The sequence below is a fragment of the Echinops telfairi genome, unplaced genomic scaffold (genome assembly GCF_000313985.2).
Source record: "Echinops telfairi isolate 266 unplaced genomic scaffold, ASM31398v2 ScPeMD7_5;HRSCAF=22, whole genome shotgun sequence".
NCBI lineage: Eukaryota > Metazoa > Chordata > Mammalia > Afrosoricida > Tenrecidae > Echinops > Echinops telfairi.
Window position 1 is genome coordinate 28804834 of NW_022103901.1, and position 27121 is coordinate 28831954.

At 53.2% G+C, this 27121-nt stretch overlaps 4 protein-coding genes and 1 pseudogene across 4 annotated transcripts in view; 1 reads left to right on the plus strand and 4 right to left on the minus strand.

Moving 5' to 3' along the window:
• Window positions 1–4540: 4540 nt before the first annotated feature.
• Window positions 4541–5476, minus strand: LOC101644682 (annotated as a pseudogene).
• Window positions 5477–8367: 2891 nt separating this feature from the next.
• On the minus strand, window positions 8368–15199 carry IL9R (interleukin 9 receptor). The gene is made up of 8 exons (XM_004706102.1): window positions 15172–15199; window positions 12419–12524; window positions 12167–12345; window positions 11917–12062; window positions 11436–11634; window positions 10945–11050; window positions 9618–9702; window positions 8368–8862 (listed from the first exon to the last, which is right to left on the minus strand). The coding sequence occupies exons 1-8, from the start codon at window positions 15197–15199 to the stop codon at window positions 8368–8370; spliced, it is 1344 nt and encodes a 447-aa protein (XP_004706159.1).
• A 4467-nt stretch (window positions 15200–19666) lies between these two features.
• Window positions 19667–24258, minus strand: POLR3K (RNA polymerase III subunit K). Its single transcript, XM_004705758.4, has 3 exons — window positions 24136–24258; window positions 22597–22684; window positions 19667–20169 (listed from the first exon to the last, which is right to left on the minus strand). Exons 1-3 carry the CDS (start codon window positions 24244–24246, stop codon window positions 20042–20044), a joined length of 327 nt encoding a protein of 108 aa, XP_004705815.1. The 5' UTR covers window positions 24247–24258; the 3' UTR covers window positions 19667–20041.
• Window positions 24259–24541: 283 nt separating this feature from the next.
• SNRNP25 (small nuclear ribonucleoprotein U11/U12 subunit 25) lies at window positions 24542–26528 on the plus strand. Its single transcript, XM_004705759.2, has 5 exons — window positions 24542–24726; window positions 25193–25283; window positions 25381–25486; window positions 25817–25891; window positions 26200–26528. The coding sequence occupies exons 1-5, from the start codon at window positions 24685–24687 to the stop codon at window positions 26255–26257; spliced, it is 372 nt and encodes a 123-aa protein (XP_004705816.1). The 5' UTR covers window positions 24542–24684; the 3' UTR covers window positions 26258–26528.
• A 371-nt stretch (window positions 26529–26899) lies between these two features.
• Window positions 26900–27121, minus strand: part of RHBDF1 (rhomboid 5 homolog 1) — a 7559-nt gene continuing 7337 nt past the window's right edge. The window contains exon 19 of the mRNA XM_045286013.1: window positions 26900–26974. Within this exon, the coding sequence (XP_045141948.1) occupies window positions 26900–26974 (75 nt within the window). The remainder of the gene's footprint in view (window positions 26975–27121) is intronic.

Sequence of the window (27121 nt, forward strand, 5' to 3'; positions counted from 1 at the left end):
AACAAAATATCATATCAATGTGAATGAGGGGGAGTGCAGAGTAGAGACCTAAAGGCCATCTGTAGACAACTGGACATCCCCTTACTGAAAGAGTCTTACAGAAGGGTCACAAGGAAGAGACAAGCCAGTAAGGGTACAGAATAGCACCGATGAAACATACAACTTTCCTCTAGTTCTTTAATGCTCCCTTTCCACCACTATCATGATCCCAATTCTACCTTACAAATCTGGCTAGACCAGAGCATGTACACGGGTACAGATAAGAGCTGGAAGCACAGGGAATCCAGGACAGATAACCAATAATGAGGACCAATAATGAGAGTAGTGATACCAGGAGGGTAAGGGGAAGGTGGAGGGAGAAAGGGGGGGAACTGATCACAATGATCTGCATATAACCCCCTCCCTGGGGCATGGACAACATAAAAGTGGTTGAAGGTAGACGTTGGTTAGTGTAAGACATGAAAAAATGATTATAATTATCAAGATTTCATGAAGGAGGGAAGGTGGAGGGAGGGAGGGAAAAAATGAGGATCTGATACCAAGGGCTCAAGTAGAAAGAAAATGTTTTGAAAATGATGGCAACAAATATACAAATGTGCTTGACACAATGGCTGCACGTATGTATTGTGATAAGAGCTGTAAAAGCCCCCAATAAAATGATTTTAAAAAGAAAGAAAGAAAGAAAGGTAGGTCACGGCTTGGATCAGGTGCACCTTAGTCCTCAAAGTAACTTCCTAGCTCTTCCACACTTCAAAGTGCCGCAGATTTACCCACTGCAATCCATCATTGGATCTCTTGACCACTGCTCTCATGAATATTGATCATAGATCCAAACAAGATAAAGTCCTTCACAGTTTCAATATTTATCATGATGTTACCTACTGGTCCAGTTGTGAGGATTGTTTTCTCTCTTTACATTGAGTTTCAGCCTGTACTGAAGGCTACGATCTTTGATCTTCAGCAACAAATGTTTCAAGTTCCCCTCTCCTTCCTTCACCAAGCAACATTGGGTCATCTACATATCACAGGTTGTTGGTAAACCTTCCTCCAATCCTGATGCTGGGCTCTTCACACAGCCCAGCTTCTCAGATTATGTGCTCAGTAAACAGCTTGAGTAACTAGGGTAAAGGATAGAACCCTGGCACACACCTTGCCTAATTGAAAACCATGCAGCATCCCCTTCTTCTATTCAAACAACTTCCTTTTGATCCAGGCTCAGGTTCCACATGGGCATGATGGAGATAAAAGATAGCAGCCTTCAGCATGGATTACAAGTCAATGAAAAGAAGACCAAAACCCTCACAACTGGACCAATAGGAACCATCATGATCAATGGAGAACAGGTTGTAGTTGTCCAGGAGCTTATCTTGCTTGAATCCACAATCAATGCTCGTGAAGCAGTAGTCCAGACGAGTTGCATTAGGTAAATCTGCTGCACAAGACCTCGGTAGAGTATTGAACAGCAAAGATGTTGCTTTGCGGACTTAGATGCACGTGGCCCAAGTCATGGTATTTTCCATAGCCTCCTCTGCATGTGAAAGTTGGACACTGAATAAAGATCACAGAAGAGTGGATGCATTTGAATTGCGGTGCTGGAGAAGAATATTGAAAGTACCGTGGACTGATAGGAGTACAAACCTATCTGTCTTGGAAGAAGTACGGCCAGAGTGCTCCTTAGCAGCAAGGATGGTGAGACTTCATCTTCCATTCTTTGGACGTGTGGTCTGGAGGGACCAGGCCCTGGGGAAGGACATCATCCTTGGTAAAGCAGAGGGGCAATGAAGGAGAGGAAAGCCCTCAGGAGGCACACCGACATTGGCTGAATAATGGGCTTGAGCACAGGAACCATTGTGAGGGTGCTGTGGGACCGGTAGTGTTTCATTCTGTTGTGCATAAAGGTCACTGTATTAGTCCAGGTTGACTAGAGAAACAAATTCATGAAGAGACTCATGTGTATGAGAAAGGTTTATATACAAGAGCAGTTGAATATTGAGAAAACATCCCAGCCCAGTCCAGACCAAGTCACTATTAGCCCATCTGTCCGATACCAGTCTAGAAGTTTGTCTTCAGACTCATGAAACACATGCAATGACACTGAATGCAGGAAGATTGCCGGCTAGCGGGTTCAAAGTCTTGTCGATCCAGTGGCGGTAGAAGCATCTCAGCGCTGGCAGGGGTCTCCATGTGGTTCCTCTAGTTCCCAGGGTACCTGGGTGGATCAGCGTAGTGTCATGTGTTTTGTCAGTAGAGCGTCTCTCAGGGAGTGAGCAGAGAGCGAGAGAGACAGTGTCTCCTGCCTCCAAGGAGGAATACCAGAGTTCCCAGAATCCTCAGGAGAAAGCCATGTCCACGGAGGGGCCTCATTGATCATGACTCAATTGACAGACTAGACTCCACCCCTTCACTCTTAATCCTCTCAAGTTCCAAATTGACACCAGATGATGTAACAACTACAGTCGCTAAGGGCCTGAAGTAACTCCAGCAACAGCATCATGCAATATTGTGCACACAGAATGTTTTAATACTGAAGCTTCAGGCTTCATTTTGTCTACATGTATCAGCTTGGTAGGTGCTACATGTGTTCTTCCTCTTTGGTTTTCTAACTCCAGGTCTTTGCACATTTCATTGTGGTACTTTGTCTTCTCCAGCTACCCTTTGACCTATTCTGTTCAACCTTTTTACTACAACATTTCTTCCACTTGCTTTAGCTACTCTGTGATCAAGAGCAAGTTTCAGAGTCTCTTCTGATAGTCCCTTTGATCTGTTGCTTCTTTCCTGTATTTTTGAAGATCTTTTGTGCATGTTGTCCTCCCACTGATCCTCAGGTCTGCTGCCCTCAGTATTCAGTTAGTCAAACCCGTTCTTGAAATGTTCTCACAATGCAGGGGAATATACTCACAGTTGCATTTTAGTTCTCGTGGACATGTTTTAATTGTCTTCAATTTCAATGTGTAAGTTCAAGTTGCAATTGGAGGATTCCAAAATACAAGAAAGTAATTATATAAAATGACATTTAAAATAAGAGAAAATAATATGTAAAAAAAGAAAACGAGAGAACAAATATTTTGAGAATGATGAGGGCAATGAATGTACAAATGTGCTTTACACAATTGATGTATGTGTGGATTGTGATAGGAGTTGTATGAGCCCCTAATAAAATGATTAAAAAATAAATAAATAAAAATGCTTTAAAACTAAAAAAAGAAAATGAAATGTATTCTAATTTAATAGCACATTATGTTAACTAATAAAAAATCAATATAAATAAAATAAATGTATGCATTAAATAAAAGAATGTATAAAATACAGTAAGTGAAATAGTAAATAAAGTCTTTTAAATTAAATACTAAATTAAGCTAATTATTACACTAAGCATTATATTCAGTAAAAGAAACCTAAAGAAATCAAAACACTAAATAAAATTAAATATCAAATCATTAAAAAAAATAAAATAATACAAAACAAAACCCCAAATTATATATAAAATCAAATTAAAATACAAAATAATTCTAATTAACTTTCTTTTCTTTTTTAATTAACTTCCTTTTCAATAAATGAAATACAATATTATAAATATAGTAAGTATATTTATAAAATGTATAAGTATATTTATAATAAGTATATAATAATATGGCAAACTAAGTTAAATTACTAACACTAGATTATGATAAATAAATATTGTATATGGTGCAATCAAATTAAACAATAAGTCAATATAATGAAACTATATCAAAAATGAAATAAAATTAATATGTAAAATGAACATCAATTACAGTTTATCTAAAATAAGATAGAAAATTAATATAAAGAAAAATATATAACACAAAATTAAGTTATGGTCTTTTATAGTAGAGAGCAAAATAAAGTATTAAATAAAATTAAATATTAATACAACAAAATACACTAGATATACGTTACTTTATTAATATTTATAAATGGATATTATATACTACATATATTTAGGTTTATGTGCATATGAGATAAATATATTTAATTCTTAGTAAAGTATATTATTAAACACAATTTTAAAATAGTAACTAAAATAATTTGCATGTAAATACTAACTTAAATTTAAATACATAATTGTATATATTAAGTAAATGAAATAATTTATTTTAAAATTTATTTTGCCATTTGGTTACCACATGCTACTTCTTTTTATTATTTACACTTAGTTTGTTATATCTTATATTTTATCTGTGTTAAATATTTTTATTTAGAGTTTTGTGTTTGGCTGAAAGATTTAACTGCTTGCTTAAATACTCATATCAACCTAATTGAATAGTGGGTTAATTGGTTTGATTGATTAGTTGACTGCCTGATTTAATTGGTCAGTTAGTTAATCATCGATTGATTGGCTTGATGACTTGTCTGCTCAGACTCAGCTCTCCCAGCACTAAATTAGACAATACTGTGTTGTGACCCACGGACTGTTTCACTGCCTAATTTTTTTTTTTTTTTTTAGATATTTGAAATACAACTTTATTCTAACGAAAAGGACTGGGAATGACAGTTAACAAACAAAACGTCACATTGAATATTGTGATGTGACTGTAGCAGTCTTGCATTTGAATTTCAAGAAAGAAAAATGCGTTCCCAAACAGCTAGATATGTGGGTCCAAAAAAAAAAAGAGAGAGGTTTTTAACTGCTACACTCACTCCGAAGCCCATTCATCTCCTTCAGCATCCCAAAGATTAGCACATTCTGCTTAGCTATATAATAAGAGTGGCAAACACGCTGCACCACTGACATCACAGGGCAGTTGCCTATAAAACTAGACTTCTGACGCTGGGCTCCAGCTTTGTTCTCTCACAGGTCATCATCTTCATCCGGGAGAGTGGTTGTCTGCGCAGCCTCTGAATCATGCTCATACTGGGCTGCCAGAGCTGGGTCCATAACAACCTCTGGTGGGGCAGGAGCAGGCATGGCCACAAACTCCAAGTTAGGATCGCCAATGAGTTTTCTAGCAAGCCAAAGGAAGGGCTTGTCAAAGTGGTAGTGACTTTTGGCAAAAATGCCATAGTACTGAAGGCTCTTCTTTCGGTGGAAGACAATGGATTTTGCCTTAACTTTCCTGTCCTTAATATCCGCTCTGTTGCCACACAGCACGATGGGTATGTTTTCACATACTCGAACCAGATCCCTATGCCAGTTAGGCACATTCTTGTAACCCTTGAGGTTACGTCGAACATTATAATGACACACTGGGCTTGAATATAATAGTCATCTCTCAGTCCTCCAAATTTTTCTTGACCAGCTGTATCCCACACGTTGAATTTAATAGGTCCTCTGTTAGTATGGAACACAAGGGGATGGACCTCAGCGCCTAAGGTAGCTACATACTTCTCAAATTCACCAGTCAGGTGACGTTTCACAAATGTCGTTTTTCCAGTACCACCATCACCCACCAGTACGATTTTGAACTGGACTTGGGGTTCTCCTTGGGCGGCCATCGTGATGGATCTTCCAGAAGCGTCTCGGGGCCGCGTCTGACTGAGCCACTGCCTAATTTTTACAAGTCCAGCACCAGGTCTTTTTCCTCGTTTCTCTCCGAGTCTGGAAACTACTTAGGTGTCTGTGGGAGCAGCGCCCAACTCTGTCATCAGAGCTGCGTCGTGCCTTTGCGTGGCCGTCACAGAGACACCACAGTGGTGGCCGGGAAAACACGGTTCGTTTTCTCACAATTGTAGATCAGGGCCTCAGAGTGTTGCTTCCTCCTCTGGTTTCTGGTGCCTCCTGGTGACCCTCGTAGTCAGCTCTTGCGTGGCATCAGTGTCTCTGGAATCGTCGGCAGAGGTTCCGGTGAGGACCCTCTGGACACTGTATGGCTGGATGTGCACGACAAAGAGAAGCTTATTCCCAAATGAGGTCGCATCCCCAGTACTGGGCCAGCGCTCTAATGCTTCTCTCTGGAAGCCCCAGCACTGACTTCCAGGAAAGTACCATCTGCCACCTGGCCTCTCCATGCACACCTGGGCCTGGTCATGAGCTGGGGCAGGAACATTCGCTGATAATGATGCTGGACACAGAGCCTTCCTCTGTGCAGCTCCTTCTTCTAGACCGGGGACATTCCCTCACTGTTTGGGGTACTGTGAAGTGTGTGCATTCATCTGGGGCCTGCCCAACCGCATTGCTATACCTGTCCCCAGAGGGCAGGGAACAAAAGAGGGTACACCCGCCAGCCCCTGTGTCACCTGGGAGATCTGTGGGGAACCAACCCCCAAGTTTGCCGTGTGAGTTGTCCATCCAAGGCCTCTCTTTTTTATTTCCTAATCATTTTATTAGGGGCTCATATAACTCTTATCACAATCCATACATACATCAATTGTGTAAAACGCATTAGTACATTCATTGCCCTCATCATTCTCAAAACATCTCCTCTCCTCTTAAGCCCCTGGCATTAGGTCCTCATTTTTCCCCTCTCCCCGCTCCCCCCTCCCTCATGAGCCCTTGATAATTTATAAATTATTATTTTGTTATATCTTGCCCTGTCCGACATCTCCCTTCACCCACTTTTCTGTTGTTCGTCCCCCAGGGAGGAGGTCACATATAGTTCCTTGTAATTGGTTCCCTCTTCCCAACCCACCCTCCCTCTACCCTCCCAGTAACGCCACTCACACCACTGGTCCTTAAGGGATCATCCGCCCTGGGTTCCCTGTATTTCCAGTTCCTATCTGTACCAGTGTACATCCTCTGGTCTAACCAGACTTGCAAGGTAGAATTCGTATCATGATAGTGGGAGCGGGGAGGAAACATTTAGGAAGTAGAGGAAAGTTGTATTTTTCATTGCTGCTACATCGCACCCTGACTGGCTCCTCTCCTCCCCGACACCCCTCTGCAAGGGGATCTCCAGTGGCCAAAATCTGTCTTCTGTGGCATCCTCAGGCCTTGGCTCAATAGTTTGGTGCTTGGGGTCAGTTTAACGGCTAACTCTGACCTTGAACCTGAAACTAGCCCAAACCCAAGTTTGAATTTAACCCCCTAACTCATACCCCTAAACTGGAATAAAATCCTATCTTGAACCCAATTCTGAGTCAAGACCCTGAACCGGAACTTGAATCACAATCAGAAACCTAACCTCACCCCAAACCCAAACTGTAAACTGAACACAAACCCAGGACCCTAAGACCTAACTCCACAGTTGAACCAGAACCCAGGTCTGGACCACAAAGAGAAGGGACACTCCAATTGGGGCCCCAACTGGGTGACACTACAAAGCACAAGGCAAAGTGAAGGACATCAGACAGAAAGACAAAATATTGCAACTCCGTTTATATCTCTCCGGACAGACTGCGGGGAATGTGTCTCCATGGTTACCGGAGGCTGGGGCGGGAGAACCCACAGAACCCCCATGAACTAGGCTCACTAAAGGGTTTTCACCTTCATGAAAATCAAAAGATGAGAAGAACCTGCCGGAGCATGCCCTCAGCAGTGAAGTCCACGTCCCTCCACAATGCAGCCAGGCTGGACACAGTCCCTTCTGGTCCTGTCCCACCCCGTCACTCGCCTAGGCCCCGCCTCCACACACAGCCCCCAAGTGGGGGGTCCAAAGCTCCCACGGGCAGTCAAGGGAAGTTTGTGGTCAGAAAAACGTGTGTCCCACCGTGGCCGCAGAAGGGCTGTTATTATTGGGTGGGTGGGGCTGCTATAAATACACCCTCCTGGGGCTTCCCCATAGCCCACGAAAAGCAATTCTTCGCAAGTGTTTTAGATTTGGTCAACACATTTCTGACCCCACCCTTCCCTGCCTCTGCCCCCTAAAGATACATTCTGGGAACCTGTGCCACCCCCACTGAGCCCAAGGCTTCTGCAGTACAGATAGGCCCAGCTCCCTTCAGTTCCCAGGCCCAGCACCTCCCTAGAAGGGAAACTAAGCCTCCACCCGCTGCCCAGCAGGGAGCTCCTGAGCTGCCTGCCAGCCCAGCCCCGCCTCAGGAGCCCTGGGCTGCAGACAAGGACCTGGACTTCCACTGCTGTCCACTTGCTGCTGGGCCTGGGTGAGACCACCGAGGAAAGAGGACAAGGTACAGGAGGGCTCCCCCTTAGAGCCAGCCAGTGACCGTCCCACTCCCCCACCCCCACCCAGACACACCTCCCCCAGGACCCCTGTCCCTCCCCTGGTCTCTCCTTCCAACCACAGGCAGTTTGGGGCAGGCACTGTGATTTTTAATCTCAGGAAAGCTGAAGACCTGAAGCAACAGGGCCTTGAACCTATGGTCACTGAGCTGACCCTTCAAGGGTGGGGGCAGCACAGGCTGGGAGACACCTGGCAGTGGCCCCTCCCAGCAGGTGTGAGCAGAGGGCGCAGTGCTGGCCTATCCCCATGGAAGAGGCCAGGCCTGCTGTCTGCTGCTGGCAGAAAGGACTTAGGCAGAAAGCAGCCCTTCGCTGGGACCCTGGTTCGGAAGATGACCAGCTTCTATACAGGAGGCCCCGTGCTGAGGCCCCAAGTCCCCTTGGTGCCAGGAAAAGCCACAAGTCAAAGCAGGAGCGGTCACTAGGCTCTGGGTGTGTCCTAAGGGTGTTGAGGGGTGGCCCTCCTCATGGCACCCCAGGGCACAGTAGTCACTGTAACTCCAGTCTGAGTCTGGGGGGCCTGGCCTGGTGGGGGGCACTGGAGCCCATTCCTCCTGTGGCAGGTAGGCAGGCGGCTGGTCTCCCCACTCCAGGACCCCTGTGGGCCACATGTCCTCTGAGCCCAGAGCAGGTGGACACTTCTCCTCCAAGCAGAGACAGGGCCACGCCGGGCTGCAGGTGAGCAGGGCCACAGCCTCCCGGCAGCCCGGCTCTGGGGCGGCAGGCTGGGCACTGATATCCGCTTGGCCAAGCTGCAGTCCCACCCTGTGAGTCCCTGTCCAGGTCTGCAAGAGAGTAGGGTGGGAGGGACTCAGGCTGGGTGCTCTGCTGGGACAGATCAGGGGTGGCTCCTCCTGTAGGGAGTCCCCCACCTCACCCAAGACTGACAGGGCACTCCCGCCCCTTATGTTAAACCAGACTCTGCCCGGAACGCAAGTCCCCCAGCCCTTCATGGCTGGGCTGACACTGTGCACCCATGGGCCCCCTGCTGAGTAAGCCTGGTGTGCGAGGTGACAGGTGTGGAGACTGAGGACCCTTGACCCTCCCCTGGCCCACATGGAGGCAGGAGCCACCTGGGGGAGCTGTCTTGACCTCCACAGACCCCCATCCTGGGGCTGGAACCCTCTGTGTCTGATGGCTCGCCATGAAGGGATGAGGGTCCTCAGGGACAGTGCTGCCCCCTCTGCTCATGAGCTAAGGCCACACTGGCCCCACCACCACCACCGGCCCCTGACACTCCTCCCCCTCCCAGTGGCGGCAGGACAAACGCCTCAAGGAGTATGGTGAAGGCCACACCGGAAGAGTCAGCCCCAAATGGTCCCCACTTTGACTGACCACTACCCACAGGGCTGCCTTGAACCAGAGGAGAGGGGAGTGTAGGGAGGGATCGGACAGATAGATAGAAATAGGAAATGCAGAAAGCTCCTCTGAGCATTAGACTCTGCATGAATTTCAACCCCCCAAAAATGACCAAAAAAGCTCTAAGCGGCGCCCACATCCTGAGCCTCTAACCCTCGGGACAGGCCCTGCACGCACGCACCTGGAAGTTCCCGTGGTGCTCGGTGTAGAGGGGCTGGAAGAACACAGCTGGAGAGGGCACGTGCTGGTGGCAGGCCTGCTTCACCCTGTGCCAAGAGAAGGCAGTCAACCCGGAACCAGGGGCGCCTTCTGACCACCCTGCTGCCCTTTTGCTGTGTCCACCTCGGGGTCTCTACGGACAACTCACAAACCTGGTTTACACTGGGCATGTGCCTTTATAGTGAGGCCCTGAGGGAACTAGGGAGGGAGTGACCACTACAGCCTACTGCCCTACTGGATGGGGTCTCCATCCCACCCCTCCAAATCAAGCCTTACCCACCCCACCACCCCACCACCACCACCACCCACCATCACCACCCACCACCACCACCATCCACCACTAGTACCATCCACCACCATCCACTACCCACCACCACCCACCATCCACCATCACCATCCACCACCATCCACTACCCACCACCACCCACCATCCACCATCACCATCCACCACCATCCACTACCCACCACCACCCACCATCCACCATCACCATCCACCACCATCCACTACCCACCACCACCCACCACCCACCACCATCACCACCCACCACCAGCCACTACCCACCACCACCCATCACCCCACCACTACCCCAGCTCCTCCAGCCCCGCCCACCCCCCTTGGGCCCACCACTCTTTCCCAGGCTCTGCACTCCCTCCATTCCCAGGCCAGCCCAAACCCAAACACCTGCCCTGGTGGTTCTACCCTGTGCTCAGAGGAGACCCATTGCTTAACTAACCTTCTAGCATCTTCTTTGCTCCAAGGGCCATCCCCACCCTGGAGCCAGGATCCCTGGTTCCCCTCTCCCCAAACACCTGCTTGCTCTGCCCAGCTATCCCGCCTCCTCTTGCCCTGTCCTTGTGTACAGGGTGCCTGCCTTGCCCACCACCTCCTACCCCTGGCCCCTCATGTGCTGTGGTCCAATCAGCACACACTGGAGAAGAGCCCACTGTGTCTTGCTCTGTGGTCAGCACCGCCCCCATCTGCCACCCATGGTCTGAGAGAGGGGCCTGGCACGCATCAAGTGCCCCCCATGGTTTTCACATAGAGGTGAACTGGGGTTCACCCTAAGGGGAGTAACCGGGAGGCGGGGACCCAAGTAGCTCAGCCAGGGACTCTGAGGTCATCCACAGGCTCCAGGGCAGTAGCAGAAGCCACCCTGTCCTCTGGCATCGAGGGACTCCCAGCTGGCTCAGTCCTACCGAGGACCAGAGTGGACAGGGGCATGGAGGAACATCCAGAGCTTGCAGGTCTGGCCCTCAGCCCCCCCACATCCCCGTGCACCCCCGCACACCTGGGCAGCAGCTTGAATGAGAGGTAAGACAGGCCAATCAGCAGCAGAAAGAAGGGCACAGCCACAAGCGAGCGGTCAGGCTGCCCCCAGGGGGGTGTCCAGGGCTCTGTGAGCAGTGGGGCAGGGCCATGAGAAGCGGAAGGGTGGTCCTCCTCCTCCTTCCTCCTCCCCCCTCTGCATCCCCGTCAGTGCTCTGGGCCTAGGGCACAGGATTTAGGAGGCCTGGGGTCTTGCCTGGTAAATGACCCCAACCTGTTTCCCCACCTGTATTTGGTTATTAGGGTCAGACCTCCCAGCACCTCGTGTACATGGGTGGGCCCAGCCATCCCTCAAGGTTCTGCCCAGCTTCCAGTGCCAAGGACTCTTCCCCCTACCCAACCTAACTCACTTGTGGGCACTACTGGGTCCTGCAACTTGCGGCAGGTAGTGAACTGGGGTAGCTGCCTCAGGGAGGGGCCTCTGGTTGACGGGATCAGCAGGGGCCACCCCACCTGGTCTCTGGGGAGTAGCGAAGTGCACGGGCAGGCTCCACTCGCTCCAGGTGCCCTCATAACGCTCATCCTCTGGCATGTCCTCCTCCTGAACCATCCGCACCCGCAGCCTGGCCTCATGGGGGGAACCAGGGGCCAGCTCTGCGGCTTCCAGCACTAGCCGGGACACCCCAACAATTCTGTCCTTGTGGCGGGCCCTCTGTGGAATCGAGGCAGGTAGAAAGTGCTGGAAGGACTGGGGGTCTACCCTGGAGGGGGGCACAAGCATGCACACGCAGGCACACACACACACCTATGATCTTCATGTGCACACACACGCACATACAAGCTCATAGACAGGGCTGTGGGCACACAAACACCCACACCTGCATGGGCAGTCCCACAGGGAGCGCCCACTCTTGCCCTCGTGCCAGATCCTCCCACTCCACACTGACTTCTGGCGTGTGTGGGCTGTCTGCCAGAGGGAGTGGCCAAGCCTGACCTGCCAGGGCTCCTCCTGCCTCTTGAAGGCCAGCTCGTAGGCCAGGAATGCCTCCAGGGGCTCGAGGGCAGGGTTGACTCTCCAGGTCAGCAGGCAGTAGTCAGAGCTGGCGTTGCTCTGCAGCCCAGAGGGCGGGTCCAGCTTGACTGGAACAGAAGGAGATGCATGGGCTGCAGCCCAGGACCCCCCTGGACCTGGGTCTCACTGGTCAGGACTGGGGGTACCCTTTGGGTCCAAGTACCCCACTCACTGTGTCTCCGGGGCAGGTACTGTGGCTCCACCAAGCTGGCACGCTCCTGCCCAGCAATGCAGAGGTGCAGCGTGATGGAGAAACTGTCGGTGGGCACCAGCACCTCCTCTGGGGGCAGCTCCACAGAGCAGAGGCCGGCCCGGAAGGTACACCTGTGTCTCCCGCCTGGAACTTGGTGGCTGGCGGAAGGGACTCCTGTCAGTGCCTCCTTGGGGGGACCCCACCCTCACCCCGGGCGGCCCTTCCCCTCACCTGGTGAGAAGGAGCCAGGGGTCTGCATCGTGGCCCAGCTCCGGGCCTGACCAGTAGCAGTCAATTCGGAGGATGTTATTATTAAGGCAGGTGACATTCCCGGGGCCTGGGACAGTGACGGACAGGTGGTGGCAGGGCTGGGAGACTGGCAGCTGACCCACTAAAGGGGTGGCCCCAGGAAATAACCCCGGAGAATTCTCCATAGGCTGGGCTGAGGGATGGTGGGCTCCAGCCCCTCACCTGGGCATGTCAGCCCCTGGGAAGACCACACAGAGGTGGTGCAAAGGCCCCCCCACAGTCCAGACAGATGAGCGCCCGCCACCGAGAAGCTGGCCCTCACCTGGGAGTGAAGTGCCCCAGCAGGCACAGGTGCCTACCAGGAGCCAGGTGCACACTGCCCATACCAGGGCCTTGTCCTCTGAGGTCCAGCCTGCAAGAGACCCTGCCCATGAGTGTACTCCCCAAGAAGTGCTCCCCAGAAGTGTTCCCCAGGAAATGCCTCCTAGGAGGTGTTCCCCTAGGAGGTGCAGTCCACTTGGGGTGCTCCTCTATAGAGTGGGGTGCTCTCCCAGAAGACATGGTCCTGAGAGCTCTCCACTGGAGCTCAGAGTGGTTGTCTCAGTTAGGCGGGCCCCATTCCTGTTGCACCCTGAGGAGCTGAAATCACCTGATGTTCCAGACTCAAGCTCCGACACTTTTAGGCGGCCCTGGACCCTGGTCTCATGTCTCCTGAGCAGGGCCCTGTCCAGCCCAGGCCCACCCTGCAGCAGCGGCAGGACAGGGGCCTTGCTGAGGATAATTCTCAGGGCCGCTCACACAGCTCCCGGTGCCCCATCTCAAGCCGACGTCTCCCATTGTGATCCTCACAGCAGCCGTGGGAGGACCCTCACCCAAGGGGCAGGTCCACCCAGCTCCCCTCCACCCCCCACACCAACGCACACCAAGCACACACAGACATGCAGACACATGCACTCACATACACATGCACATGGGATACCCCCACTCCACACCCACAACATGCATGCTTGCACGTGTGCACATACACACATGACACGCCACATACCTACACACACACACTGCACACCGCATGCACACCTGCACACACATAGCAGTGCACATTGCACACACACGAGCATACACACGGGACTTACACACCACACACACTGTGTGCATACCGGCACACACACACACATACTTCCCTTCAGTAAAAACCAACCCCAGGAAAGTGAGAGGGTACGCAGCAGGAGGCTTATGCAACATACTGTCCGGGGTTCTCCCAGCCCTGCTCTGCTGTGCCCTGCAGAGAGCCCACCCCCTCAGGCCCTGGAACCAGACTGGGTGTCAGGAAATGCTGAGGTGCCGGGAGGCTGCCTAGTACCCAGATGGAGCACTGATAAGGGCCCAGCAGGAAGACAGGCACCAGTTAGTTGCGCAAGCCTGATGCTTGATAAGGGTGGAGGAAGTGGTCCTGTGCGTGCAGGTCCCACCAGAAGTTCTCAGTGCTTTAAGCAGGGCACTCCCTTGAAGCCACCCCCCCCCACCCTGCTAGCTGGTCTACCTGCCCCCAGGGCAGACCCCAGGAGGTTCCCAGCATTCTCTTCACCCATCTTGCTGGGTTGAAAGGCTGGTGTCCTGGCCAGCTCTGGGGAGCATGAGGGCAGCTGGAACACAGTGCCCCCTTGCAGAGAGCTGTCCCAGCCCCAGGCATCCAGGTCTGCAGGGTCCCCGCCAGGCCACCTCCCAGCCTCGAGGTCGCCCACTTCATGTCTGTCCACATCACTGTGAAGCCCCACTCAGATGGAGAGACTCAGGCCAGCCAGGGCTGAAGGCAGCTAGACCCCTGTCCCCTTTGGCCTCACAACGACCGTCACAGGGTTGAGTGCCCCTTGGGGGACAGGATGGCTATGGAAACATGAAAGATAGCTCTCAGGTGAAGCTGTACGCTGGCCCCAGCCTCCCTCTCCTCAGAGTCCCTTGCACACTGGGAAGGGGCATTTCCAAGGCAGGGCCACCCTGACCCTTGACCACAGATGCCCCCACCCATGCACTGTCAGTCCAGCAAGTCGCCAGATAAGGTCAGAGGGTCCTGCCCCTGGAGAGGACAACCCAGGTCACAGGCCGGCTGTGGTGCAGAGGGAAGCGGTGTCCATCCTCGGGACATCTCCTCTGTGGTTCTGCCGCCCCCTGTGGCCAGTGAGTCCCTTCTCAGAGCTGTCTCCCTCCACAACTCCGAGCTGGGGCTGGCCACCCAGCCTGGGATGGGTCAGGCAGTCCTCACAGCTGGCCTTGCTCCACGCACAGCTCTTCCACTCAGGGGCACGGGTGTGAGGAAGAGCCAGGCCAGGCTGGGCACAGGTGGAATCCGAGTGTTGGAGGGCAAGGGCTGCCTCCGGGGGAGGGTCCCACAGGGACCCCCTGAGCGGGTGCACTCAGCCACATCTGCTTCCCTGCTGCCCTGGCAGAGCCCACTCCCAAGCCTCCTGCTCCAGCCCAGGAAAGCCCAGCTGCCCTCCTCCCCACGGTCATCTTGGCCATACAGGTAGCTGCTGCTTCGATGCTAGAAACCCTGGCCCTTGGGCCCCAGCAGAGCATGCCTCAGACTACATAGCTGGAGGACAATGGCTCAGGACTTTGCTGGTGAGCGGGGCAACACCCACCTCTTTGCAAGGGCACCTTCGGCCACCTTAGACCCCGAGCGAGTCTGGAGCCCTGAATTTGCGGCCGGCTGGCTGGCCAGCCATTAGCACACTCACCTCCCTGGAGGCTCCGGACCTGGGTCATCGTGCTCTGGGAGCTGGAGGCTGTGGCACGGTCAGCCTGGTGACAGCAAAGCCCCTCGCCTGGCTGGGGACCAGTACTGCAGCGCTGACACAAGCCTGCTAAAGACGGACACACCGCCCACATGGAAACCACAAGCTACCTCAAGCCGCCACCACAGGGCCCTGAGGCCAGTGAGGCTGCAGGCTGTCAGGGAGCTGCCCCCTCCCAGCAAATGCAAACCTCGGCCTTTAAGGGAGACTGGGAGTCCAGGCAGAATAGGCGTACTGAACACAAAAGAAATTGGGAGAGCCTCGTGGAAGCCCTCTTTCACATCACCCAGAGGCAGTGCTGACCTGTGAGCAGGAAGCACCCCACGCCTACAGGCCCATGCTGCCCATGGCTTCCCAGGCCAGCACTTGCTGCTGGTCCACACTGCCAAATGCCCTCCAAAGTTGTCCCCCTGCTAGCCCCACCCTTTGCAACTTATCAGCCTGGTCCATCTTTGGCAATCTGATAGGTGAAGCTATTTCAATGTTGCTTTAATTTGCATTTCCTTCAGTCAGTACTGATGGTGAGCTCGGTGTGGTTTTTTGAGAGCTAGTGAGGATCAGAACCCTTGCCGGCATTGACTGCCTGTGCTCTGTCCTACCAAATAAGGGCACATTTCAGTCTATCTGTGTATGTGCGCTGTGAAGGAAAGGTTCATGGTTCAAGCCCCCCAGCTGCTTCAATGAGAAGAGATGAGACTGCTTGTTCCTGTAGGGCAGTGGTTCTCAATCTTCTTAACACCTTGGCCCTTTCATACAGTTCCTCATGTGGTGGTGACCCCAACCATAAAATTATTTTCATTGCTACTTCACAACTGTAATTTTGCTACTGTTATGCATCATCATGTAAATATCTGATAGGCAGGATGTATTTTCATTGCTACAAATTGAACATCATTAAAGCATAGTGATGAATCACAAAAAACAATATGTAATTCTATATTGTGAAAGTTATTATTAATTACAAATAAATGAGATTTTGTCTTGAAGCTTGGTGTAGCATGGATAACAGTCTTCACGCAGGGTAGTCCTGTGTGGGCTTATCCGCATGTAGGCGGACCCGCCTGGAGACAGATAGAGGAGTGGTGTCTCGGTTCCTAAGATTATGGGAAATATCTGTTTTCCGATGGTCTTAGGCGACCCCTGTAAAAGGGTCGTTCGACCCCCAAAGGAGTCGCGACCCCTGAGGGACCGTCTGCTCTGTCCCAGGGGGCCCATGTCTGTCGCACTCCATCGGACAGGCTTGGTGCCTGTGAGGAGCACAGGGCCGCAGCCATTACCAGCTGCGCTGCTAACTGCAAAGTCAGCCAAAGCCCCAGGAAACCCAAGGGAGGCCCGCCCTGGCGACACCCACCCGGCTGCCCACAGGAGCGAAGTAGAAATCAGATTCAGAGATCATCGGTCGGGATGGGACAGGGACAGGGGGTGGGGCTCAAGTACCACAAGCGCACAGCCAGGAGCCAGCACCCCCTCCCCAGAAAGCAGCCCCGGGGGAGCCTGCACACCCGCACGGCCCCCGGGGGAGCCTGCACACCCGCACCTCTGCACAGATCGTCCGGACAGCTTTGTGTCCTTCCGCAGCTTTCAAAGATGTGTCCAAGCGTGAAATTCCGTGACACTTAAGCCATGAAATTCCCATGTCCGTGCGCAGGACTGACCACGGACAGGCGTGGCCTCCAAGTCCCTCCTCCTGGAGCGAGAGCTGCGAACGACAAACGGCTCGCCCCTCTGCACTGTGACGGCTTTGATGGCAGTGTGTGCGGTGTCGGCACAGCAAGCCCAGGGAGTGGGTTTCGAAACCCCAGGCACCCAGGGCTGTGCTGAATGCACGTTCCCAGACCAGCCCCAACTCGCAGAGAAACGAGTCAGACCAATCAGTGCCCGGGAAGCAGAGCCCTGGCTGCGGCGGGAACTGATGGAAAGCCAGGCCATAAGGCACTCACGTTTCTGAAGGACTCGCTTGTTAGCCAGCCAAGGAAGGCTATTTATGGCGACCTTGCCTGGCAAGCAACCACTATGCCACCGGGGGTCCCCACTAACTCCAGGTGGGCACATTTAAAAGCCATTGCAGAAACCTAATCCTCACAGCCGGTGGATGTAGAATCCACAGATCATATGTTTTGATCCCTGGTGGTAAAAGTATGCATGAAGCTGTACAGGACTTAGGGTCAAAGTCACGAAACTTGTGAAGCCGATCTCTGGGTAACCTCTGTGGTTTTCCACTGTCCCCGCTCACCCACAGGGACTCTGCAGAGACATCGGAGGCTCCCATGTGTGGCCACTCAATCAACAAGGTCAAGGGCCACCCCCACTCGCACTTCCCGGGGCTTCCCGGAATGGAACTAGCACTCGCGTGAATCTTTGCAACGGATTCGATGGCACGGCCCGCAGTGGGTGGGTTCTGACTCCCATCAACCCCATGGGGAGTAGAATTGCTCTGTAGGGCTGCTGGAGCTGTAAAATCCTGTGGGTGCACGCTGCCTCAACTCGCTCTTGGAGAGCAGCTGGTGGGGCTGAACTGCCGCCTCTCCAGTGATAACCCGACCTCTGACCCCCATGTCGCCAGTCGTCCTTGAACTTTGAACCCCAATTAATCAAAATACCATCCACGCTCAATAATCGACATGCTCACGAGGGGTACGTTCGTTCATTACTGCTACCTGTTGAATTCTGTCAATCAACATGGTGGGAAGGCTGGTTTTCTCCCAGAGGCCCCATTTGCCCCACTGTCAGCACAATCACTACCTGGCCCCTTCCACAAGTGGGCAAACCTCTGAAATACATTTACTGTCCCCAGTCTACAGTTGAAGAAAGGAAGGTAAGGGATTTGAGGTAAGGCACAGGCAGGCAGGCTGGCTGGAGGGTCTGCGTGTCACACCTGTCCATGCCACCGCCCAACAACAAATTCAAACACCAGAAGCTGACACCTTATATACTCACTGGCCTCAGCTGAAAGCATCAGAGACTTGGGAATGGAGATTTGGGGGGAAAGACCTACCACCTGGTCAATGTGTTCGAACAAACAACTATCAAGCTGCACGGAAGGACCACATCAGTTCTACATAGAGACAGATGCAGTCAATTGTAGGACCCGTCTACCCATAATCCTGTGTGATGTGCTACAAATTCTAGCCTTTATGCCTACAGCTATAATCCCATTTGGGAGGGAATTCTCTGCTATGCTTATGACAAGATTAAAGTGGGGTTCAATTTCCACCTTAGAAGAGGGTACGGCTAAGTCTTCCCCCCTTTGTTTCCTTAGGGGTGTGGTCAGCTGACAAAAGCCCATCTCCTTCAAAGCCATTCCTCGTGTGGAAGCTCCATCTAGGACACAGAGAAATCCCAGGACCTTTGGAATAAGAGCCAACAGTGGGTCACACTTCTCTGTCTGAAGCAGCAGTCAAGGCACCAGAGCAGCGGTTCTCAACCTGTGGGTTGTGACCCCTTTGGGGGTGGGGGGTTGAATGACCTTTTCACAGGGGTTGCCCGATTCATAACAGTAGCAAAATCAGTTACTAAGTAGCAATGAAAACTATTTTAGGGCTGGGGAGAGTCACAACATGAGGAACTGTATGAAAGGGTCACTCACAGCATTAGGAAGGTTGAGAACCACTGCACCAGAGCCTGTGGCAGAGACCACGGGGCAGAGCCAAGGAGCCAGGCTGAGACCAGAGGCCGAGGCAAGGAGACGGTGAGGCAGAGCCGGGTGCAGCGCAGACTATGGGCCGTGTGGCAGGCGTGCTTCCTGACCCACGGAGGCAGAGGCCACGAGACCACGTGGCTGAGGCTGAGGACCAGAGAGACTTGGTTACCAGCTGCGAAGAGTCACTGTTGTGGACTAAAGACTGTACTGTTAACTTCCCTAATAAACCCCCGGTAACCATGAGCTGTGACCCGAGCCCTGTGGCACCGTGACGGACTTCTGAGTCCGGTAAAGAAGCAGAGTGTCGTGGGCAGGGTGGGGATGGAGGGCGGGGGCCTGTCTGAGCCCTGCTCCACGCAGAGGTTTACAGAAGTGAGACTCATGGGCAGACGGAGCCCTGCGATTTAATAATCAAGGCTCCATCGTTGGAGAGATTCACATTTGTAAAATACATCAGTCTGGTGCCCTGAAGAACATCCACTTTCCCCACTGTCCTGAGGTGGCGTCATCTTTAGAGGAAATGGAAACAGAAGTAAAGAACTATCAAATTAAATTTAAAAAACAAACAAAGCACGATCAAATTAAAATAAAACAACCTAATTAAATCTAACTCTTAATGTGTTTTAAAGCCTACGATATTTAACAGTCCTATCACCCAAATCAGTGTCCCTGGTGGCACAAGCAGTTAAGCACTGCACATGAGGCAGGAGGCTGGTGCTGCAAACTCAACCAGGGGCAATTTGGAAGGCAGGCCTTAAACCCCATGTTTTTAAAAATAGAACAACAAGAATAAAAACATTAATATTCAGACTACATCTTTATTAAACAGGTTCCCAAGGAACGCTTCGCGGTGGAGGCAGATGTCAGGTTCTAGGCTGAGGGCTCCGCTTTCCGATTTGCACGGACAGTATGGACACTGACGAGCCCAGACAGCGGCGAAGGAAGGAGTCAGCTGCCCAGACCTTACACATGGCAGACGTAGTGGCGGGTGTCCGCTCGTGCAACAAGAACTCTCTGGACGAAATGAAGTCGCCCACCCTGACTGCACATGGGCTGCATGTCCTCACGCCCAGTCTCTTCACCCCTAGAGGGTCTGTGTGCCTTCAGGCCCAAGACCATGGGTCCATGGGGCCACACAAGAGCAGACGGGGCTGCTGCCGGACCAGCCTGGCCTTAGTCCCTCCAGCGGTGCCCACACTGGGCATTGCAGCACTTGTAGAAGGTGGTCATCGGCTCATCGGCGGAGCGGGTCTGCAGCTGCATGAAGTAGGCTCGGGGGTGCTCACATTTGGGACACGGCTCTGGCAATAAGAAAAACACACTAGTAACCCAGTGAGACACGGCCCCTCCAAGAGCTTCCATCACTCTGTATGCGATGGATTATGACTAGGCTCCAGACCTGTGGCTGTGAGCCCACACTGGACGGAGTTCTCCACTACACGAGTGAGGTGGGGCTAGGGCCTGACATTTGCAGAGAGTGTGAGCCAAGCCCACATCATTTGTTTCCTTGGGGGCATCTGTAGGACCACTTTATCAGAGGAGGAGGCTTAAGACACCATCCTTCCTCAAAGGCAAGCCACACCTCCATCAGAGCCACTTTGCAGTACCTGAGAGTCCTCTGGGACACTGAGAAAACCCACAAGGCCATTCTGGAAGAGCACGCCCAGCGGCCGAGGCCCCCGGGACCAGACTCACCGGAGACCATGGCTCACAGGTTCAGAGGAGCAGTGCAGAGACTGTAGGACACCGGACTAGAGAACTGTGGGACAGAGCGACAGGCTGCTGGCTTCCTTCCTGGCCCATGGAGGCAAAGACCAAGGGACCACACGGCTAAGACTGAGGACCGGAGAGAGCTGACTGCTGGCTGAGGAGGTCAAAGACTGTATCCCTACTGTTTCCTGATCCTCACTGTGGTAACCTACTGACTTCCCTACTAAGCCCCTTAACCCTGAGTACTGTCTGAGAGCTTTGTGTGGCCGCTGCAGTGAATTAAGGAGCCCAGCAGGGATGTCGAGTGCTGTGGGGGGAAGGAGTGGGTGAGACTAGGTAAAGGAGGAGGGAGCGTGGAGGCGTGTCTGACCTGCCTCGTGGCAATGGGAAAACCACAGGTCAGATATGCCCCCCCACACACATCATTTCTCAGGATCAGAGCATCTGAAGGAGGTCGGAGGCAAGGAGGGCGGCAGGGGCCTCTGCTAACCTGACCTTCCTAACAGGGCATCTCTCCCCTGGGCGGAGAGGCCTCAGGATGAAATTCACTACCGGTGACATCATTCCCACGTGCTCCAGTCCCAGAGGACAGGGGGCCTTGGGACCTTGAAAACACCCTTCTTGGCTCTCGGGGTCCCACCTTTTGCTCCTGCCTGGATGGAAACCAGTTGGGGAGGAGGGGAAGTGACTCTGGGCCCACACCAACCCTCTAGGTTTCTAACTGGGTTCCTTATGCTAAACCCGCGACCACCCTGCCCCATTGTGTTCAGAATCCAGTGGCGCAACTTGCCCTCAGATCACTCCTCTTAAGGAGCTCAGCAAACATCACATTCCCTACAAGTGCCTCAGAGGCATCTTCTTTGAGAAAATGACACTCCACTCACGGCCATCCGACTCAGTGACTCTACAGGGTGGGCAGAATTGTCCATGTGGGTAACAGACTGTAACTCTTCACGGGAGCAGAAAGCCTTGTCTTCCTCCTGTGGGGTGGGGGGGGCTGGGGGTTTCAAACTGCCGACCTCACCATTGCCATTAGCAGCTCAGTGCCTACCCCGTTTTGCCACCAGGGATCCTATGAGGAACGGACAACACTCTCAAAATGCTGGAACATTCAGTGCACATTCCATTTCCCATGGCTAATTCGATGGCTCTGGTGGTGCGGTGGGTGACGTGAGAGGCTGCTAACCACAGGACAGCAGTTCAAAATCACCAATCATCAAGTGGGAGAAAAATGAGGCTTCCCTTGGTAAACAGCAGGGTGGTGCCACTCTGTCCTGTAAGGTCAGAGTCTGTCAGAATCCACTCAACTGGGTTCATGAGGGAGTGGGGAGTGGGGAGGGAGGGAGGAAAATGAGGAGCTAATATTAAGGGCTCAAGTAGAAAGCAAATGTTTTGAGGATGATGACAACAAATGTAAAAATGTGCTTGACACAATGGATGGATGTATGGATTGTGATAAGAATTGTACAAGCCCCCAATCAAATGATTTTTAAAAAATCCACTCAAGCGAGTTTGTGTGTGTGTATGCACGTGTGTGTATGTATGCACGCATACATGGCAAATTCCACAAGTGCATCTCTTTGATTTAGTCATCTGATGTTTCCCAATGAGCAGAAAAAAGAAAGTGCTAACCTATTTCCTCCCCTCTATATTTAAGCAGAAAGATCATCGTTTCTCCTTACATTGCTATCATGGCCATAGTTACCGTAAGCCAAGTGCTTCTGGAATCCCAGCAATAGAAGTCATTTCATTCTAGCACAACCCATGAGCTGCCATCAGCCCCACAGAGGCCAGGGGCTCCCCAAGGCCCCACAGCAAGGGGTCCTGGAAAATCTGGCCCGGTCTGCATGATGCTGAGGCTGGCAGCAGCAGGTGCTGGGACAAGTGCACTTTTAAAGGAAGACAGTATGTGTTTTCTACTCTTTGAAGCCCCGTCACAATGAGGGAGTCTTTGCCAGGAAGACCACCAGGTAGCCTGGTGCTTCCGTACTGCTGGGCACCTGAGAAGGCTCTCTCACCTGCAGTGGAGTCTACATTCTCCCAGGCAGCTGCTCCTCCAAGCACGTCATCCACCTCTTTCAGCTTGGGGTACTTCCGGGTTGTCACCTACAGGACAAGGAAGTCATTAGTACAAACCCTGGGCCACCGAGACCACAGGGTCCTGCAGTGTCTGCCCAGACTTACTTCTTCCCACGGGCAGTGGGGCTGTCTACACCAAGTTCCTGCCCTCCCAGGACAAGCTCTGCCACACCACTGGGCCTTACAGAATCTGCAGCAGTTTGTCTGAGGCCACGGATGGACTCAAATCAAAGAACAATTGTGAGGAGGGCACAGAACCAGGCAGGGCTTCCTCCTTATACACAGGGTCCCATCGGGTTGCCCACTGGGGGGAGAAAAAGGGGTTTTGCAGTCAGTCTGGGAGGATGAGTACGAAAACTGGGTTAGATTCGGCCTTCCTCTTCGCCCACCTCGCCGCAGAGATACTTGCTAATCAAAGATGAAACAGATAAAAAGGTCAGCCAATGGGGGTAGGAGGGGATAAAGGAGAGCTGGTATCAAGAAGAATGTTTTGAAACTGATTGTGGAAGCAATTATACAATACTGCTGGAGGTGATGGAACTATGGAATGTCAGAATATCTGTAAGAGCTCCCAGGAAAAGAATCAAAAACGAAATAAAACTGGGGTGGGGGTGGGGAGCGGGTGGAAGGCAGGGAAGCACTAAACAGTTACCACTTAACAGGGTAGCCATACACTCCCCACGCAGGTGGCAAGAGCTTTCAAAGCAGGTTACAGTTGGAAACTTCAGTTACTTAAAGTCCCATTCTTCTCCATTTCGGACGTTAAATTCCCCCAATCGTGGAGTAGTGTGCAAACACCAGGAATAAGGGAGTGTCAACGCACTCAACTTTTGAAAAGCACAGTGTTCAAAACGTTTTACCACGGGAACACTAAACTATTAGCCACTTATAATACAGCGCATTTCAAGACCTTCTGGTTAGCAACTGGGAATGACAGGTACGCGGACTTCTTTTACCAAATGCCTATTCTACTTCAAAGTCCATTCCGGGTTCTAGCAACATGGGAGACAGAGAAAATCCTCCATCCACCCGCAGCTGAAGTTGTCGAATTAACCATCAAAGCACGTGAGCACGATGGCTCAGCATGTACGGTGATTAGTCCCACGGAAAACATAAAACCGAGGGCAAACTGGAAAAGAGGGCAGCAATCTTAGAACGGTTTGGTCCAGCCGGACTACCAAAGTCGCGTGGCCCAATCTCCCGGAGGGAGACCAACCCGAGCTAACGCACTGCGGCGGCAGCTCCGAGTGCGGAAGGCGCTCCGGGCCGGCGCTGCTGGAGACCAATAACCGTCGGGCAGCGAGGGCACCGGGAAGCGAACTCCGAGGAGCAGGCGGAATTTATCTTTGACTCCGAGGTGGCCCAGGCCACCGAAGGGTCCAGACTCCCGGGACCTGACTCGGCGCAGGGCTACCCGGACCCGCGAGAGGCAGAGGCAGCGCGGCCGTGGGTGTGCGCTGGCTGACAGCGCGCCCCACCTTTCGGGTGATGTTGTGCACGTAGGGACAGGTGTTGCAGGCGAAGCGGTGACAGCGCTGGCCCTCCTCCACGATCAGTCCGTTGCCACAGCCCGGGCAGAAGAGCAGCATGATAGCGAAGTGATCGCGCTTCCGGGAAGCTCCGGAGAGCGCTCGACTCCCAGCAGCCTCCGCGGCGGCTCAGGGCAGGCGCTCGTCCGCATCGAGCTCGCATTGGCTGAGGCGTGCCCCGCCCCTCCAGCCCACCAATAGACACGCAGGACTCGCGCTCCCAGCGGGCCCTGCCGCAGAACTGACTCGCTCTTCTCATTGGCCATGGCGGCCGCTCCGCCCCCCAGGAGCGCCAATGGCCGCCTGGATTCGCTCTGGGGACCAGTTTCCCGGCGAGAGCGCGTCGCTCTCCTCTCGCCGACTGCCCGGACCCAGAGCCCGGCGGCGGACGCGGACCTGGAGCGGGCAGAGGCCGCGGCGCGGCCCGAGGACGATGAGGACGACGACGAGGCACTGCCGCACTCGGAGGTGGTGGACGTGTTCCAGGAGGGGCTCGCCATGGTGGTGCAGGACCCGCTGCTCTGCGACCTGCCGATCCAGGTGCGCGGCCGGGAAGGGCGGGCCCTGTGGGCGCCCCGGGTGGGGCACACGCCGGGTCGCCCCTCCAGCCTTTCTTTGTGCCCCGTTGCCCTGGAACGTCAATCCACGTTGGACCACAAAGTGTGGGTACAATGTGAGATCGGAGTGCGGAGAAGCCAGGAGCCCTAACGTGGGTCTCTCTGCCCTTGCACTTCCTAAATCACACGCCCTAAAAATGCAAAAATGTACTACTATGGAATGGATTCCGACTTAATGGCGACTTAAAAAAAAAAAAAGCCAGGGTACATCTGTGCCTCTGAAAGCCTCATCTTCCTCCCATGGGGCTGCTGGTGGTTTAGACAGGCAGACCTTGGGGTTAGCAGGCCACGAGGGCTCCTAAAACACAGGGACCCTGTTTTGGCCTGTCAGTGTTTGCTCCTGGTCGTTTGGGATGGGGACAGCGGCAAGCTTCTGTGGTCTCTTCTAGGTTACTTTAGAAGAGGTCAACTCCCAGATAGCGCTGGAGTACGGCCAGGCCATGACAGTCCGCGTGTGCAAGATGGACGGAGAGGTCATGCGTAAGCAAGTGCCCCCCTGGGGGCTGCAGGGGGCGTCCGGACTAGTTGAGGTGCCCACCGACCCAGGATCCTTTCCCCCTTGTGCCCCTGACTGCAGCTGTGGTCGTGGTGCAGAATGCCACGGTCCTGGACCTGAAGAAGGCCATTCAGAGATACATGCAGCTCCGCCAGGAGCGAGAAGGCGGCATCCGGCACATCAGCTGGTGAGTGGGGCAGGCAGCTGCCTCCAGTGCCTTGTGACTAAGCCGGGACCTGTCTGCCGCACACATCCATCTTCTAAGCACACTCCTCTGTGCCTCCCACCTTCACTGCTGAAATGGTCTCTCCCGGGCACCTCTGGGTGTTTCCGGCGTGACTGGAAGTGGTCTCCCTAGACGTAGGCAACCCAGCTTAGCAGAACCCACCCAACCCAGCCCTCCCTCCTAGCCAGTGCTTTTCTGCACAAGCTCCTGTGCAGCCTGCAGCTGCCTGTGGCTGGTGTGCACCTCCAGGCAGGAAGAGCGCCCCCTGCTTCCCAATACCCTCTCTCACAGGTCCTATGTGTGGAGAACCTACCACCTGACCTTCACAGGAGAGAAGCTCACAGAGGACACGAAGCAGCTCCGAGAGTACGTCCTGGGCCACAGTGTGAGAGGGGCTGGTCCCTGCCCTCTGCCGGCCGTTCAGTGCTTCACTGAACTCTTGGGCATTCGGGCAAGGGCTCAGGCTCCCGAAGCCACTGCGGGAGGCTCTGCGTCCTGTGGGCTGCCCGGGCCAGGTGGAGGGACCAAGAACCAGTAGGAGGGCAAGGCCTCCTGTGAGGCAGCGTGAATCAAACCCTCACTCTGCCTGCCCCTCTACCCCCAAACCTTTTTATTCCCCACACAGCCCAGGTGGGTGTCACTGCAGTCAGACCCCACCTTTCCTTCTCTTTCAGTTACGGCATCCGGAATCGGGATGAAGTCTCCTTCATCAAAAAACTGAGACAAAAGTGAACCCCCGCACCCCAACCCCTGCCAGGACAACAGAAGGATGGGGGCTAAGCAGGTCACAGCGGGCTACTGCCCTGGGACTGCCTCCTTCAGACAGCAGGTTACGGCCTCCCCTGCAGGCTCTGCCTCCTCCACCTGACACAATCAGCCCTCACGCTTCTCTTGTCCACTCGGCCTGACCCCCCACTCCCTCCCGAGACCTAAACCTGGCACCATGTGGGCCCCACAGGGCTGTGGGTATACCCTGTATACAAAATAAATCTATTTGGGTTTCTTTGGTGTTAAAGTCAAAAGGCTACACTCTTCTGGGCAGGAAGGAAAGATGCTGCCCATCAGGGAGGTTGGCCGCAGGTGGGCCTCAAGGTACATGTCACTGCATCTGAGTTCCAGGGCCACATAGTGTCCCCGACCTCACTGTTCCTGCCAGATCTTGTCCAGCCAGGGGGCGGGCTGAGCTGCTGGACAAGGTTTTCTTGGGGCTCACACTTGGAAGGAGGGAGCAAGAGGCAAAAAGTAGAACCCAAAGTTGGGGGCTCCCCACTATCCCTCCCAGTCACCAGTGGGCAGGTGCCATGTGTGTGGTCAGCCCCGCCGCCCCCACCTTCCCAAACCGGAACCCTGAAGGAGGAGGCAGCGAGCACCAAGTTACTGGCAGCTAAAACGCTCCCGTCGGTTTACTGGCCACATGAGGCGGTTGTCCAGAGACTCGTTAGAAGGTGGCTGTAGACAGTGGCATAACGAACATGGCAGCTCAAGGGGGTTCAGAAACGAACAAGGCACGAAGTCTGTTGAGTCACGCGGGGTTCCCGCCAGGGGCAGGGGCAGCCTTGGCATGGGGCTCCAGGCCTGCTGGAGCTCGGCCAGACA

Coding starts and splice junctions, on each gene's coding strand:
- SNRNP25 (XM_004705759.2), top strand. CDS start 24,685: ATGGTGGTGCAGGACCCGCTGCTCTGCGACCTGCCGATCCAG. Junction 25,284..25,380: donor GATGGACGGAGAGGTCATGC/GTAAGCAAGTGC, acceptor CCCTGACTGCAG/CTGTGGTCGTGGTGCAGAAT. Junction 25,892..26,199: donor GACACGAAGCAGCTCCGAGA/GTACGTCCTGGG, acceptor CTTCTCTTTCAG/TTACGGCATCCGGAATCGGG.
- IL9R (XM_004706102.1), bottom strand. CDS start 15,199: ATGACCCAGGTCCGGAGCCTCCAGGGAG. Junction 12,346..12,418: donor CCCTGGCTCCTTCTCACCAG/GTGAGGGGAAGG, acceptor CCCTTCCGCCAG/CCACCAAGTTCCAGGCGGGA. Junction 9,703..10,944: donor TCATTCAAGCTGCTGCCCAG/GTGTGCGGGGGT, acceptor CTCTTGGCACAG/GGTGAAGCAGGCCTGCCACC.
- POLR3K (XM_004705758.4), bottom strand. CDS start 24,246: ATGCTGCTCTTCTGCCCGGGCTGTGGCAACGGACTGATCGTGGAGGAG. Junction 22,685..24,135: donor TGCACAACATCACCCGAAAG/GTGGGGCGCGCT, acceptor CTTGTCCTGTAG/GTGACAACCCGGAAGTACCC. Junction 20,170..22,596: donor GAATGTAGACTCCACTGCAG/GTGAGAGAGCCT, acceptor TCTTATTGCCAG/AGCCGTGTCCCAAATGTGAG.